Source organism: Antechinus flavipes, chromosome 2 (genome assembly GCF_016432865.1).
Source record: "Antechinus flavipes isolate AdamAnt ecotype Samford, QLD, Australia chromosome 2, AdamAnt_v2, whole genome shotgun sequence".
Classification (NCBI taxonomy): Eukaryota; Metazoa; Chordata; class Mammalia; order Dasyuromorphia; family Dasyuridae; genus Antechinus; species Antechinus flavipes.
Window position 1 is genome coordinate 343,001,445 of NC_067399.1, and position 13,803 is coordinate 343,015,247.

Genomic DNA, 13,803 nt, shown 5'->3' on the forward strand with positions numbered 1-13,803 from the left:
ACATTAGGTAAGGATATTTTTCAAAGTCTAATAAATTGATAAACTGAAATATGAAACAATTATACAAATTATTATTCCTAAGGACACTAACAACTGTTTTGTTAAAATCTAGAAAAATAAAACGCTAGTCCTTCAATACAATAATCTATTGTATTATAACAATATATTATTATATGTTATAACAATGCCACTAGGTGCTTCTGTCAACAGATATGGATCCTTCTATACTTTGTGAATGGCCTTCATGAACTGCTAAAGCTAATAAAAATCTCCATCTGGTGAACAACCTGAGACTACTGAATCTCGGATTTCTAGGAACACTAAGTCTTAGAGAACTGATATATATGAATACATATGTTACTTTACAATTTGACAGAATCTGATTATCTTCTGTTGTAAAATTCCACATCACTTCCACACTATGAGGTATTGTGTTATCACTTTAATAGAAATTTTTATTCTTATTAATCTCAAAAATAAAATCTTTAAAAAATGTTTCATTGTTAAATCATCATCAAAAATGAATGATCATTGATCAAGGATGGACAGAAGCAGCTACACCCAAAGAAAGAACACTGGGAAATGAATATAAACTGCTTGCATGTTTGTTTTTCTTCCCGGGTTATTTATACCTTCTGAATCCAATTCTCCCTGTGCAACAAGAAAACTGTTCGGTTCTGCATACATATATTGTATCTAGGATGTACTGTAACCTATTCAACATGTAAAAGACTGCTTGCCATCTGGGGGAGGGGGTGGAGGGAGGAAAGGGAAAAATCGGAATAGAAGTGAGTGCAAAGGATAATGCTGTAAAAAATTACCCTGGCATGGATTCTGTCAATAAAAAGTTATTAAAAAAAAAAAAAAAAAGAATGATCAAAGGATGTATTTTCTGAGGGTTTAGACTTATTACATGAAATAGCAAGAATAGGATGCATAAATTCAGTACAATGGAAAAAAATACATACCAGAAAACATAATGTGAAGTTTTTCTAATACTTCTACTTGGTCCAACCAAACATCAGACACCAATACAAACATAGTGTCTTCATTCTCTTCTTCCAAATGTTTTAGTTTTGCAGAAGCCTTTACAGATGTAGAAGTTGGTCCACCAAAAAAATTTACATTTCCATAGTACGCTCTATGTAATAGAAATAGCATCATTATTTTCTTTTTCTTCCTTATTACACTCTAGATCTGGATAAGTTCCTCCCTCATTTTATATTATTGCCCTATTCCACTTGCAGGTTTTCCCATTTACTTCAAGAAAATATACAATTTGTAGCAATTAAAAATTAAACTAATCTACAGCCTGTACAAGTGCAGAGAGAGAAAAAAAGAAGAGTGTGGAAATAAGTGAAAACTTCCCCAGCAAAAACATGTTAACATAAAAAAATTTTATTTGCCTTGATATAATGGTGTCCATATTCAACAAATTCAATGACTATTTCTTGCTCTTCCACCCAGATTTTACTTTAGTCTTTGTTACTTTTAAAAGGAGTAAATTAATTTTGAAATTATAAAAGGAAAGCAGTGAATAGATGTAACAAGCACTTAAGTTGATGGATAAAACAGAATGAGATTATATAAAAATGTCACTCATAAGGTTTGTCTTTTTATTTAATATTACAAAACTTGGTTATATCATCCATTATTCTTTCCTCCTTTGCTCCTGTCTCTGGAGTACAGAGCAATTCTTTTCCTTATCAAGGCTACCCCTTTACTTAGGCTCTTCCCAACAACTTATTTAACAGCTTGACTCATTAATTCCTAATTTAGCAGCTTTTTCTTAATAATCATTATCAGAACTTACATATAATATATAACGTAGCACTTCAAAAATTATAAAGCACTTTTCTCATAATAATCCTCCCATTTTGCAAATGAGGGAAGTGAGTATATGAAAGGTGCCTAACCCAGAGTCACAGAATCTGAAGCAGGCCACACAACAAAACCTCTTAATGATTTTCCACTAGATATATATAGTAGTATAGTATGCTATACTATACTGACTTGCATTCTCCTATATTTGTTATCATTCTTCATCTTTATGCAACTTTTACTACAGTTGCCTACATTCTCTTCTTCCTTTTATGCTTTCTCTTTGTGTGACTTTTCTGATACTGTCCACTGATTCTCCTTATTTCTGATCATAAGTATTCTTAAGTATCCTTCATTGGTTCATTATTTGTTTATTGATATAGATAAGTCTCCCACAGTTAAAATGCACTTCTCTGCATTTCTTATCTCAATTACTATACATAGCCATCTTGAGTGATGTTCTGTTCCCACTCTTAAATGACACCATTCTCTCCTTACTCAAATTTTTACAGCTTATTTTGTCTGAATGTTTCCATTGCACCAATATTCTCTATTTTGTATTTATCTGTGCTTGTCAGTCTTTTTCCCTAATGACTAAAATAAGTGCTTAATAAATGTTTACTGAATATATAGTATCCTCAATGCAAAAAACTATTTTAAAAATGTCTCTAGTTGCTCTAACCACCAAAACCCTGCAAGACACCTCTTTTTTTGCAAGGCAATTGAGGTTAAGTGACTTGCCTAGGGTCACAAAGCCAGGCAGTGCTAAGTATCTGAAGCCACATTTGAACTCAGGTCCTCCTGACTCCAGGCCAGTACTCTATACACTGCGCTATTTAGTTATCTCTAAGAAAGATTAATTGTAACTCCTTAGGAGTAAAATGAGGGCTCTGGCACTCAAATCAGGCTTTAAGGTCAATAAGACATTGTGTATTTGTTTTTTCATTTAACAGGTATCTTCTGAGGTAAATGCAAATATAATCATGCCCTGACCCTTATACAACAATTTATATTTTTCAAACTACATTCACATTTATCATTCTGTCTGATTTTCTCAACAACCCCATAATATATGCAGGGCAAGTATTTTTATGACCTTTTTTCAAATGATAAAAGAGGGGCCCAGAAATTTATAGGAATTAGTGCTGAAAGGGATTTAAGTAAATTCAACTCCCTCTTCCCAAAGATACAGAAACAGGATCAAAACTAATAGCTAGACAGAGACAGAAATAATACTAGAATCTAGGTTCACTAGGTACAAAGGCTTTGTACTAAGCTACAGTTTCTCAATGGTTATTTTTACATCTGTCACAAAGCTTATGCTAATATCATGTCTGATAATATTGTGTCTCACATATGCTATTGTCACATTTACAATATCCATATAATTGCTGATGGGTCAAAAACCAAATTTTTACCTAGTAGTGTTGGAAGGTTCAATGGGAGGAAATCCAAAGGCATTAACATGAAAAATCTGATCTTCAAACCAACCTAAAAAATATTATATTAGACACAATCAGCTATATTGAAATTGGAAAAAAATTAAAATTAGGTAACACAAAGCTGGTCTATGTGCTTATCCAATGTAATATACCAAGACCCAAGCCAACCAGTCTTTCTTCCTGTCCAGGCTAATATTCCCCACTCTGAACTATGCCCCCTCAGAATCTGATACAACTGGATCAGTACCTCTCCCTTCCTCATTTCAGACTCCTTTTAGGTGTCTTCTCTACTAGAATGTAAACATCTTGAGAGAAGCTGTTCTATTTCTTTCTGTTTGTATTTGCGTAACCAGCGCTTAGCACTGTGCCTGACATATAGAAACTATTAAAAACAAACAAACAAACATAAAGGTTTGTTGGTTTGGTTTCTTTGTCACAAAGGAGAATTCAAACAGTTGGGTGACAGAGTGGATAGAGTGCTGGGCCTGAAATTAGGAAGACATAAGTTCAAATCTAGCCTCAAATACTTACTAGCTATATGACTCAAATTACTTGCTTCAGTTTCCTTATCTATAAAATGGGATTAAGCACCATCTTACTATTTGGTTCAATAAGGTTCAATCTAAGGTCCAATATATGGTTCAATGAGATAATATTTGTAAAGGACTTATTAGTACAGTATCTGGCTAAGAGCTACATGTTTTAGCTTTCATTATTATTATTTTCCTTCAAAAATAGGATGAAAATACATTTTTAAGGGATACTCTATCTGACCCTGCCACTCTTCAAATTATTATCCTTTATCAATTTTTCTTTTCATAGACACATTTCTCATAAATCTATCTGCCATCATTGTTTCTACTTTCTCAATTCTTACCTACTTGTCAATCCTATGGGAATATGCTTTCTTATCCCATGCTTCATTTAAAACTGTTCTATGAAAGATTATTGAAAATCTCAGATGATTTTATCACTGCTGACTACCATCTTTTCTTGGCTTTTGTGACACTGATTTTTCCTGGTTCTACAATTTATCTGACAGTTCCTACTTTGTGTCCTTTGCTTAGTCAATCAGTAAGCATTTATTGAGAACCTACTATCTTTCACTGGGAATACAAAGGAAAAAAACGAAGCAATTGTACTCTTAAGAGTACATTTTACATTCTTACAGTCCACCAATACAGTTTCATGACCCAGAATTCTGCCTTTTCTGATCTTCCTATTTTTTAATGCTCTCTCCTTTCTCAAATTATCCTACACTGACCTGACTACTCTGGTACCTTCCTCTGGCCCCTAACTTCCAGTCAACTCTAGGTTCTCCAGGCCTATTAAGGATTTTTTTGCAACTCTAATGCCTGGCACAATGACTTGTATATAGTCTGCACTTAAATGCCATAGAAAATGAAAAAGATTTGGAAAATCAATCCATTAAAATACATCAATACAGATAAATAGAATGAGAACCACAAAATGTATGAGGAGGAGGAGAGTAGGCTAGAGTATGTTAACATATCAAAGCTTTGTGAATTCATTAGTTTGGGTATGTCCTCCACCAAGGTACATGATTCTTCAAGAGATTAAGTGAAACCGTAAAAGTCAAGATCATGTGGTTGCTCAGAAGTGGAACTGAACTCAGATCTTCTTGACTCCCTATCTAGTACTCAATCCATTAGGAAATTTATTTCATTTTAGTAGAATTTACTTGTAAATATATTTGGTCCTATAGTTTTCTTCTTAGGGATCTCATTTATAGGCTCTTCAAATTCTTTTCTTAAACTTTTCTTTAAATTCTTTCTTGTTTTGATAATTTGGCTATTTAAGGTTTTTGCAATGATTCACCTTTTTCATTTAAGTTAATAGTTTACTGAAACTTCAAACAGGCAAGTCTGAACTTGTTACCCAGGCCTAAAGCAGGGTTGGGAGCTTAACAATATCAACACAAGAAAATAATAACCAGAAGTCACATTAGATCCAACTTCTCAGGATATGCTAAATGTTTACAAGAGAAAAAAGGGAATATGACAGAGAGTGAAATTCAGTCAATATTTCCTTTCTTCTACTTGGTCTTTTCAGATTTTAAATCTTAACCCTTTTATTTAGAAACCACCCTCAGAAAGGCTTAGTTGATTTTTGAATGTTTATCTGAATTATTATTATATATAATACACAGGCCATATATTTTATATAACACCATATACAATATTACATATAATACAGGTAATATAACCTTTAACAATAATTTCACCTAAGTTAGTGATTTAATACTGAAGGAGGACAAGTTAATCTATGTGAGAAGAAAATCTCCCATAGTTTTATTCTGAAATCAGACTGAACCAAATAGAGTTTATGCAATATAAATAATTTCTGTAAATATTACAGAACAAAACCACTAAACTGCCTTTAAAACTAGAGAGAAAATAATAAGAAATTGAAACCAGTAACATGGTGGGTGTGGGTATGGGGAGGTGAGGGCTCTCATGGCCTTTTCCTAATTTTATGTCAAAGTGAAGTATCACATAGTCACATCCTATAAGAGTGGTACAAAAGATCAATGTCATTCTCTTAATGATATGCTCACTCAGGTTTGTTTGAGTTAAAATTTGGAAGAAAGGGGCAGCCAGGTGGTGCAGGGAATAAAACACTGGTCCTGGAGTCAGGAGAACCTGAGTTTAAATCTGGTCTCAGTCACTTGACATTTACTAGCTGGGCAAATCACTAGGCTTTGCCACTTCCCAGCCTACCCTCCCCTCCCTATCAAAAAAAAAAAAAAAAAAAAAAAATTAGTAGAAAATAGGACCTATATTCAGACCAATAAAATATTATCAAGAAAATATTTTATGTGATCTTAAATGAAATTAAATTCAAGCTCCCCAGATTACATTTTTTCTTACTCAAGTTATTTTATATTGATTGCTCTATTATTTTAATCCACCTAAGAATAGTCAGGAGGAAAAAATAATACATTTTTAAAAAAAACTTACCTTCTGCTAAGACAAAACATGACTCTGTATATAAACCACTGTGAAACTGGTACTCATTAGCTCAGGAAAATAATGAAATCTCTCTTTGGGTGAGGTAAAAGATCAAAATCTATGATTTTTTCCAAGGATCTCCCTGATAAGGAAAACTGCCTTCAGAGATCCAGATGAAATATATTTCACAATGATGTCTTAGGCAATGAGATAAAAGTGATTTGCCTACCATCACACAGCTACACATATACAGAGACAATGTATATCAGGAAAAACAAACAAACAAACAAACAAACAAAAAATACCAAAAAAGTGAACCTAGGTCTCCCTTGTTCCAAAGGCAGTAATCAATCCATTACATCACGTTCATTCTGAGCTAACAAGATATCCCTAATAGTGCTACAATAGTGGTCTTAACACAGCCAAACTTTAATTTCAGATACATTTAATATTTATAATTGTGAATATACCACAACTAAAGAAAATTGAATATATATGCATCTTGTATTACATGATTAATCCTAAGGGGCTTACCTTATCAAAATGATAAAGAGAATTTTTAGCATCCCTAGAATGACTTGTCAGATTTCTTTGTGGATGGAGAGTAAGATGACCAAGCATATATATATAAGTATGGGCAAAACATTTTTATTCCCTTTTTCTACAGAATTTATCTTGATAATCCATATAGGACATTCTGTGAAAGAAATTTAATTATTTCTCCTCAATTTATGAGTAAGTTCCTCTGAAAAAAAAATATTGCTTCTTAAGATATAAAGGATATGGCTTTACTAAGATTCACTTGCACTGTTCCTGTAGGATCTTCCAAGAAATATTTCCCCTAAAAATATTAAAAGAAAAAAAAAATCATGTGCAAATATTAACTGTTTCCTAATCAAAAATAATAATTATCATGATACAGAATAGTGAAATGGCATTGAACTAGCAGTCTGAACATATAAATTGCATTTCTGGACTTTATTAGCCATGAGAATTTTAATTTTAATTAATTTTAATTTAATTTCATCCTCAAGTTTCCACATCAATAAAATAGAAATAACACTTTATGCCCTATCCCTACCTCACAGGCAGTTTTGAGGATTATACGAGAAAATATATGGAGAAACACCTTCTTTGATTATTTCAGTCATGTTCAACTCTTGGTGACTCCATTTAGGGTTTTCTTGGCAGAGATATTGGAGTAGGTTGCCATATCCTCCTATAACTCATTTTACAAAGAGGAACTGAGGCACACAGGGTTAAGTGATTTGTCCAGGATCACACAATTAAATGTCTAAGATTGAATTTGAACTCAAGAAAATGAGTCTTCCTGACTCCTGGCCCAGCATTTTATCCACTGTGCCATTTAGCTATCAGAAGGAACAAAAAAGGGCTAAATAAATGGAAGGTATATTCTTCTTCTTACACTTAAACAAAAGCATGCAAAAGATAATTCAATAATCCTTTTCTTTTTCCCCCACTTAATATTTTATTATTATTTCCTAATTATATGTAAAGACAATTTTCAACATTCACTTTTATAAGAAAATTTTTCTCCCTTCTTCTTTCCAAGACAATAAGCAATTTGATATTATACATAAACAGTCATATTAATCATATTTTCATATTAGTCATGTTGTGAAAGAAGAATCAGAACAAAAGAGAAGAACCACATGAAAGAAAAAAGCAAAAAAGTGAAAATAGTATTCTTTGAGCTATATTCAGACCCCATAGTTCTTTCTCTGGATGCATATAACATCTTCCATCATGAATCTTTTTGAAATCGTCTTTAATCATTGTATTTCATGCTTGTTTTTCTAAACAGAGTTCTTTCCTTTATTCTATTATATTGAACCTATTTTTTGTCCTTATTGCAACATCAAGTTCTTTTATCCCTCAATACTCTTTTATGCCACCACTCAAGTTCTGACTTCACTTTCCACCTTTTCTAATCCTTACCCTATGGTTAACAAATTCAGTTCCTTCTGCCCTCTCCTTTCTTTTTTTTTTTTTTTTTTTTTTTTTTTTGCCCTCTCCTTTCAAATCTCTTGGCCCTCTGCCCTTTCACTGTTCATGTTTCATCAAATTCCAAACCTGGATTAATTTCATCATTAATTATTTGTGAGCTAGGAGAAGTCATGCAATGAAGCTAACTGGGTGCACTAAAAATGTGCATTATCCACAATGATCAAATACAGTTCCAGGAGATGACCAATGAAAAAAATATTCTGAGAGAGAAACATGCTGGGCTCAAGGTACACATGTATGCATATGTATGCATATGTATACATATATACAAAGAGAGAGAGAAAGTCACCCAATGACACTAACTGGATTCACTAAAAATGTATGTTATTGGGTGAATAGAATTTTTGGAAAAAACTGAATGGGGATAGAAAGGAATATAACTTTTACTCAGAAGTACATGGCATCTACACAAAAACTGACCATGTATTGGGCACACAAATCTCACAATCAAATGCGGAAAGGCTGAAATAGTAAAAATGCATATTACCCATAATGACCACACATAGTTTGCGAATTGATAGTGATCCTAGATATTCTTTCTTCTCTAGGCTTTCGTTGTAATACTGTCTCCTGATTTTTCTCCAATCCATTTGAGCAGACTTATCATTTCCTTTGTGGTTTCATGAACCATATTCCTAAAACTCTGTCCTGGAGGCCATCTCTCTCTATACTGTGTCATTTGGTAGCCTCACCAATCAATTAAAAAGCATTTATTATAATTATGTGCCAGGCATTATGCTATGCCCTAAAGATACAAAAATCATGGAGTTTATGATCTAGACATAAAGAATGATATTAAAAACAAATTAAAAGAACATAGGATAGTTTACCTCTCAGATTTGTAGAGGAGGAAGAAATTTGTGAACAAAGAAGAACTGGAGATTATTGATCATATAATAGATAACTTTGATTATATTAAGTTAAAAAGTTTTTGTACAAACAAAACTAATGCAGATAAGATTAGAAGGGAAGCAATAAATTGGGAAAACATTTTTACATTCAAAGGTTCCGATAAAGGCCCCATTTCTAAAATATATAGAGAATTGACTCCAATTTGTAAGAAATCAAGCCATTCTCCAATTGGTCAAAGGATATGAACAAACAATTTTCAGATGAAGAAATTGAAACTATTTCTAGTCATATGAAAAGGTGCTTTAAATCACTATTGATCAGAGAATTAAATTAAATGCAAATTAAAACAACTCTGAGATACCACTACACACCTCTCAGACTGGCTAAGATGACAGGAAAAGATAATGATGAATGTTGTGGGGGATGTGGGAAAATTGGGACATTGATACATTGTTGGTAGAACTGTGAATGGATCCAGCCATTCTGGAGAGCAATTTGGAACTATGCCCAAAGGGCAATCAAACTGTGCATACCCTCTGATCCAGCAATGTTTCTACTGAGCTTACATCCCAGAGAGCTCTTAAAGGAGAGAAGGGACCCACATGTACAAAACTGTTTGTGGCAGCCCTTTATGTAGTGGCAAGAAACTGGAAACTGAATGGATGCCCTTCAGTTGGAGAATAGCTGAATAAGTTATGGTATATGAATATTATTATTCTCTAAGAAACAATAAGCAGGATGATTTTTGAAAGGCCTAGAAAGACTTACATGAACTGATGCTAAATGAAATGTGAAGAACCAGGAGCTCATTACACATGGCAACAAGATTATACAATGATCAATTCTGATGGACATGGCTCTCTTCAACAATGAGATGATTGAAACCAGTTCCAATTGTTCACTGATGAAGAAAGCCACTACACCCAGAGAGAGAACCGTGGGAACAGAGTGTGGTTCACAACATAGCTTTTTTACTCTTGTTGTTGTTGTTTGCTTGCATTTTACTTTGCTTCTCTTTTTTTTCTTGTGCGATATGAGAATTGTATATATGTGCATATATATATTGGATTTAATATATATTTCTATCATGTTTAACATATATTGGACTACTTACCATCTAGGGGAGGGCACAAAGGAAAAGGGGGGATTGGAACACAGGGTTTTACAAGGGCTAATGTTGAAGAATTGTCCATGCATATGTTTTGAAAAACAAAAAGCTTTAATTAAAAAAAGAACACCTAAATTAAAAACAAAACAAAACAAAGCAAACAAACAAACAAAAAAGAGTTCCCATTGGTTAAATTACCTGCTTTATGAAGGTGATTCTCAGATTTGTATATCCTTTCTCACCTAAGCCCCAGTCCCATATTTCCAACTGGTTACTGAGTATTTCAAAATGCATGCTCTGTAAGCATATCAAACTAAATGTGTCAAAAACTGAATTATCTTCTTCACCCTCAATCCAACCTATCCTTTTTCTCCCAAAATTTCTCATTTCTTTTGAAGGTACTACCATCTAACTAATCTTTCAAGTTTATAACCTTGTCATTCTGCTTGATTATTCACTACACATCTCTAAATGTTATTTTTGCCTCAACAAACTCTCTCACCCATGCCCTCTTATCATTACTCACACAATTATTTACTTGAGAAAGAGGGAGGGAGAGTCACTCAATAAAGCTTTGGAATCAACTGTAATCAACTCTTGAACTATGGGTGGTCATTATAGGCAACATAAATTTTTTACTACTTCTGCCTTTCTGCATTTGATTGTAAGGTTTGTATATCCTAATACACGGTCAGTTTTTGTGTAGGTGCTATGCACTACTGAGAAAAAGTTGTATTACTTTCTATCCCCATCTCAACTGAACAAAAGCCTCCTAATTGGTGTCTCTGCCTCAAGTCTCTCATCACTTCAATCAATCCTTCACTATGAGTTTAATTACTTTTCATTGCAAAGTAATCTTATCATGTCATGTCAATATTCAAAAATCATGTTTAAAGCTACCTTATTGCTTTTATAATAAATATGATACTATTCCACTTGGCATTTAATGCCTTCAAAACACAGCCTCACCTATACAATCTCATACATTAATTACTTTCTCCTTTTGTATGGTCCTGCCAAATTGGCCCTTTTACTGTTCATCACAGACAAAACCCACCACCCATCTCTGTGCTTCTGTAATTCTTCATCCCCTTTGCTTTAGAGTGCCTTCTCTTCTCACCTCCGTCTGAATCTCTTTTTTTCTTTTAAGACTCATCATAAGCACTGCCTTATATATGAGGCTATTCTGTTCCTCTAAACTTCTGCAGCTAGTACCCTCCCCCCTCAATCTACTCTGTATATTAAAAACAGATTTCTATATACCTAAATATATGCACTTTGTCTTCCCTATTAGAATATAAACTTTTTGAGGAAAAGGACTATTTCATTTTTGTTTTTACATTCTTAGTGCCCAGGGCAGTCCCAGGCACAAGGTTAGTAAACTGTGTTGATTATCAATGATTTCAATGAAGGCTAGAGGACCTCCTTAACAGATCTATGGATGATATGAAGCTGGATGGGATAGTTAATAGATATAATCACAATTAAGATTTTAAAAAATCATAATCTTGCTGTGATTGGGCAAATAGTATTACAAACTTTAGAGGCATATCCCCCCACCTAGTTTCCTCAGCTATAAAATAGGGATGATGCCTGTAGAACTTGACATGGTTATGAGAATTAAACTAAGATTATAAACAAAAGTTTAAAAAAAGTAGTTATGTAAAGCCATCATGATACAGAGGAAAGAATGGTAAATTTAAGAGTTAGAAGGGACATATGTTTAAATCCTATCACTGATGTTTATCAGCTAAGAGACCAAGAGCAAATTACCTAATTTATCTGACCCCCAGAAACAGTACTTGTAATACCAACCTTATAAGGCTATGAAAGAGCCAAATAAGATTCATAAAATCACTGATCTAGAGCTAGAAGAGATCTCAAATAGTAAAGTATTATTTACCTACCAATTAACTATTATAGATTGTAAGCTCCATAAGTTTAGTAACTAGATCTTATCTAATTTTATCCCACAAGGAAAATAATATCTATAAAATTAAGTGAGATGAATTGGATAGGAATTGGATATTCCAATTAGAATTGGACAGGAATAAATATAAAATCCTACATTTCCCCTTTTAAAAATCAGCTGTGTAAATGCATAATGAAGAAGAGATAACCAGACAGTAGTTTATGTGAAAAAAGTTTGGGTTCTACTCTCCAGTTGATAAATGATCAAAATATATGAGTAGGCAGTTTTCAGATGAGGAAATAGAAAACTATTTATATGAAAAGGTGTTCTAAATCACTATTGACTAGAGAAATGCAAATTAAAGACAATTTTGGGGTACCACTATATACTTCTCAAATTGGCTAAGATAACAGGAAAAGATGATAAATAAATGTTGGAGGGGATGTGGGGAGACTGGGACACTAACACATTACTGGTGGAGTTGTGAACTAATCCAACCATTCTGGAGAGCAATTTGGAACTATATCCAAAGGATTATCAAACTATGTATACCCTTTGATCCAGCAGTGCCTCTACTGGGCCTATATCCCAAAGAGATCATAAAAAAGGGAAAAGACTCACATATGCAAAAATGTTTGTAGTAGTCCTTTTAGTACTGGCAAGGAACTGGAAACATGAGTAGATGCCCATCGGCTGAGGAATGACTAAAAAAGTTATGGCATATGGATGTTATGAAATATTATAAGAAATAAGAATAAGAAATGTTTAGCAGGATGATTTCAGAAAGGTCTGGAGAGATTTACATGAACTGATACTAGCTGAAGTGAGTAGAACCAAAAGAACATTGTACATAGCAAAACAAGATTATGTGATGATCTACTGTTAGAATCCTAGTGTTAACTCAATGGAATTGATACAATGCTTATTGGTTCACACATTAGAGCAAATCCTTACAAGGTGTTAAGTCACTAATAGTGATAGAAACAATGTTAATACCTTTTAGAGTTCACACATTAGCTCACACATTAGTTCACATGTTTGGGAGATTTCAGGATTCATTATGAGATATCTAAATTCACATCTCCTATAATCCTACTCTCAGAGGAGGAGTCAACCTTTGAGTTTACACCTCTAAAGAGCATAAAAACAGCTGAGCTCAATCAGGAGAGTTCAGTTGAAAAGATTGAGAGGGAAGTGTCAGTTGGAGATTGAGAAGCCACAAATTGGAGTTGAGCTAGAGGCAGAAGCTGGAAGACGTAAAAGACAAGCTGCAAGAACTCTTGTTATTAAGGAGGGAGATAGGCCTCTAAGAAAGCTACCCAAACCCAAGGAAAGAGACAAGACTTGGAAGGAGAAAATAAACGTTTGGATTTTAACAGCTGGCTGCATTTGGGGTGATTATTACTTTGAACAGAAACTAAGGCTGCCTCCAGAAACCTCCCCAAGAAACCTGCTCCCAGAGAGAACGATCATATTATAAAAAAGAAGAGAAAACCACAATCTACCATAATAAACTTAGCTCTTTTCAACAATGAAGTGATTCAGACCAATTCCAATACATTTGTGATAGAGAGAACCATCTGCAAACAGAAAAAGGACTGTGGGGACTGAATGTGCATCACAAGAGAAGAAAGGGAAGAGGAAGAGGAAAAGGAGAGAGAGAAAAAT

At 33.6% G+C, this 13,803-nt stretch overlaps 1 protein-coding gene across 1 annotated transcript in view; it reads right to left on the reverse strand.

The window, feature by feature from the left end:
* The window catches only part of POLE2 (DNA polymerase epsilon 2, accessory subunit), a 44,645-nt gene that overhangs the window by 13,617 nt on the left and 17,225 nt on the right, over positions 1–13,803 (reverse strand). Inside the window, exons 8-11 of the mRNA XM_051977919.1 lie at positions 7,020–7,076; positions 6,245–6,293; positions 3,240–3,312; positions 969–1,141 (exon numbers count right to left, since the gene is read on the reverse strand). Of these exons, the coding sequence (XP_051833879.1) occupies positions 969–1,141; positions 3,240–3,312; positions 6,245–6,293; positions 7,020–7,076 (352 nt within the window). The remainder of the gene's footprint in view (positions 1–968; positions 1,142–3,239; positions 3,313–6,244; positions 6,294–7,019; positions 7,077–13,803) is intronic.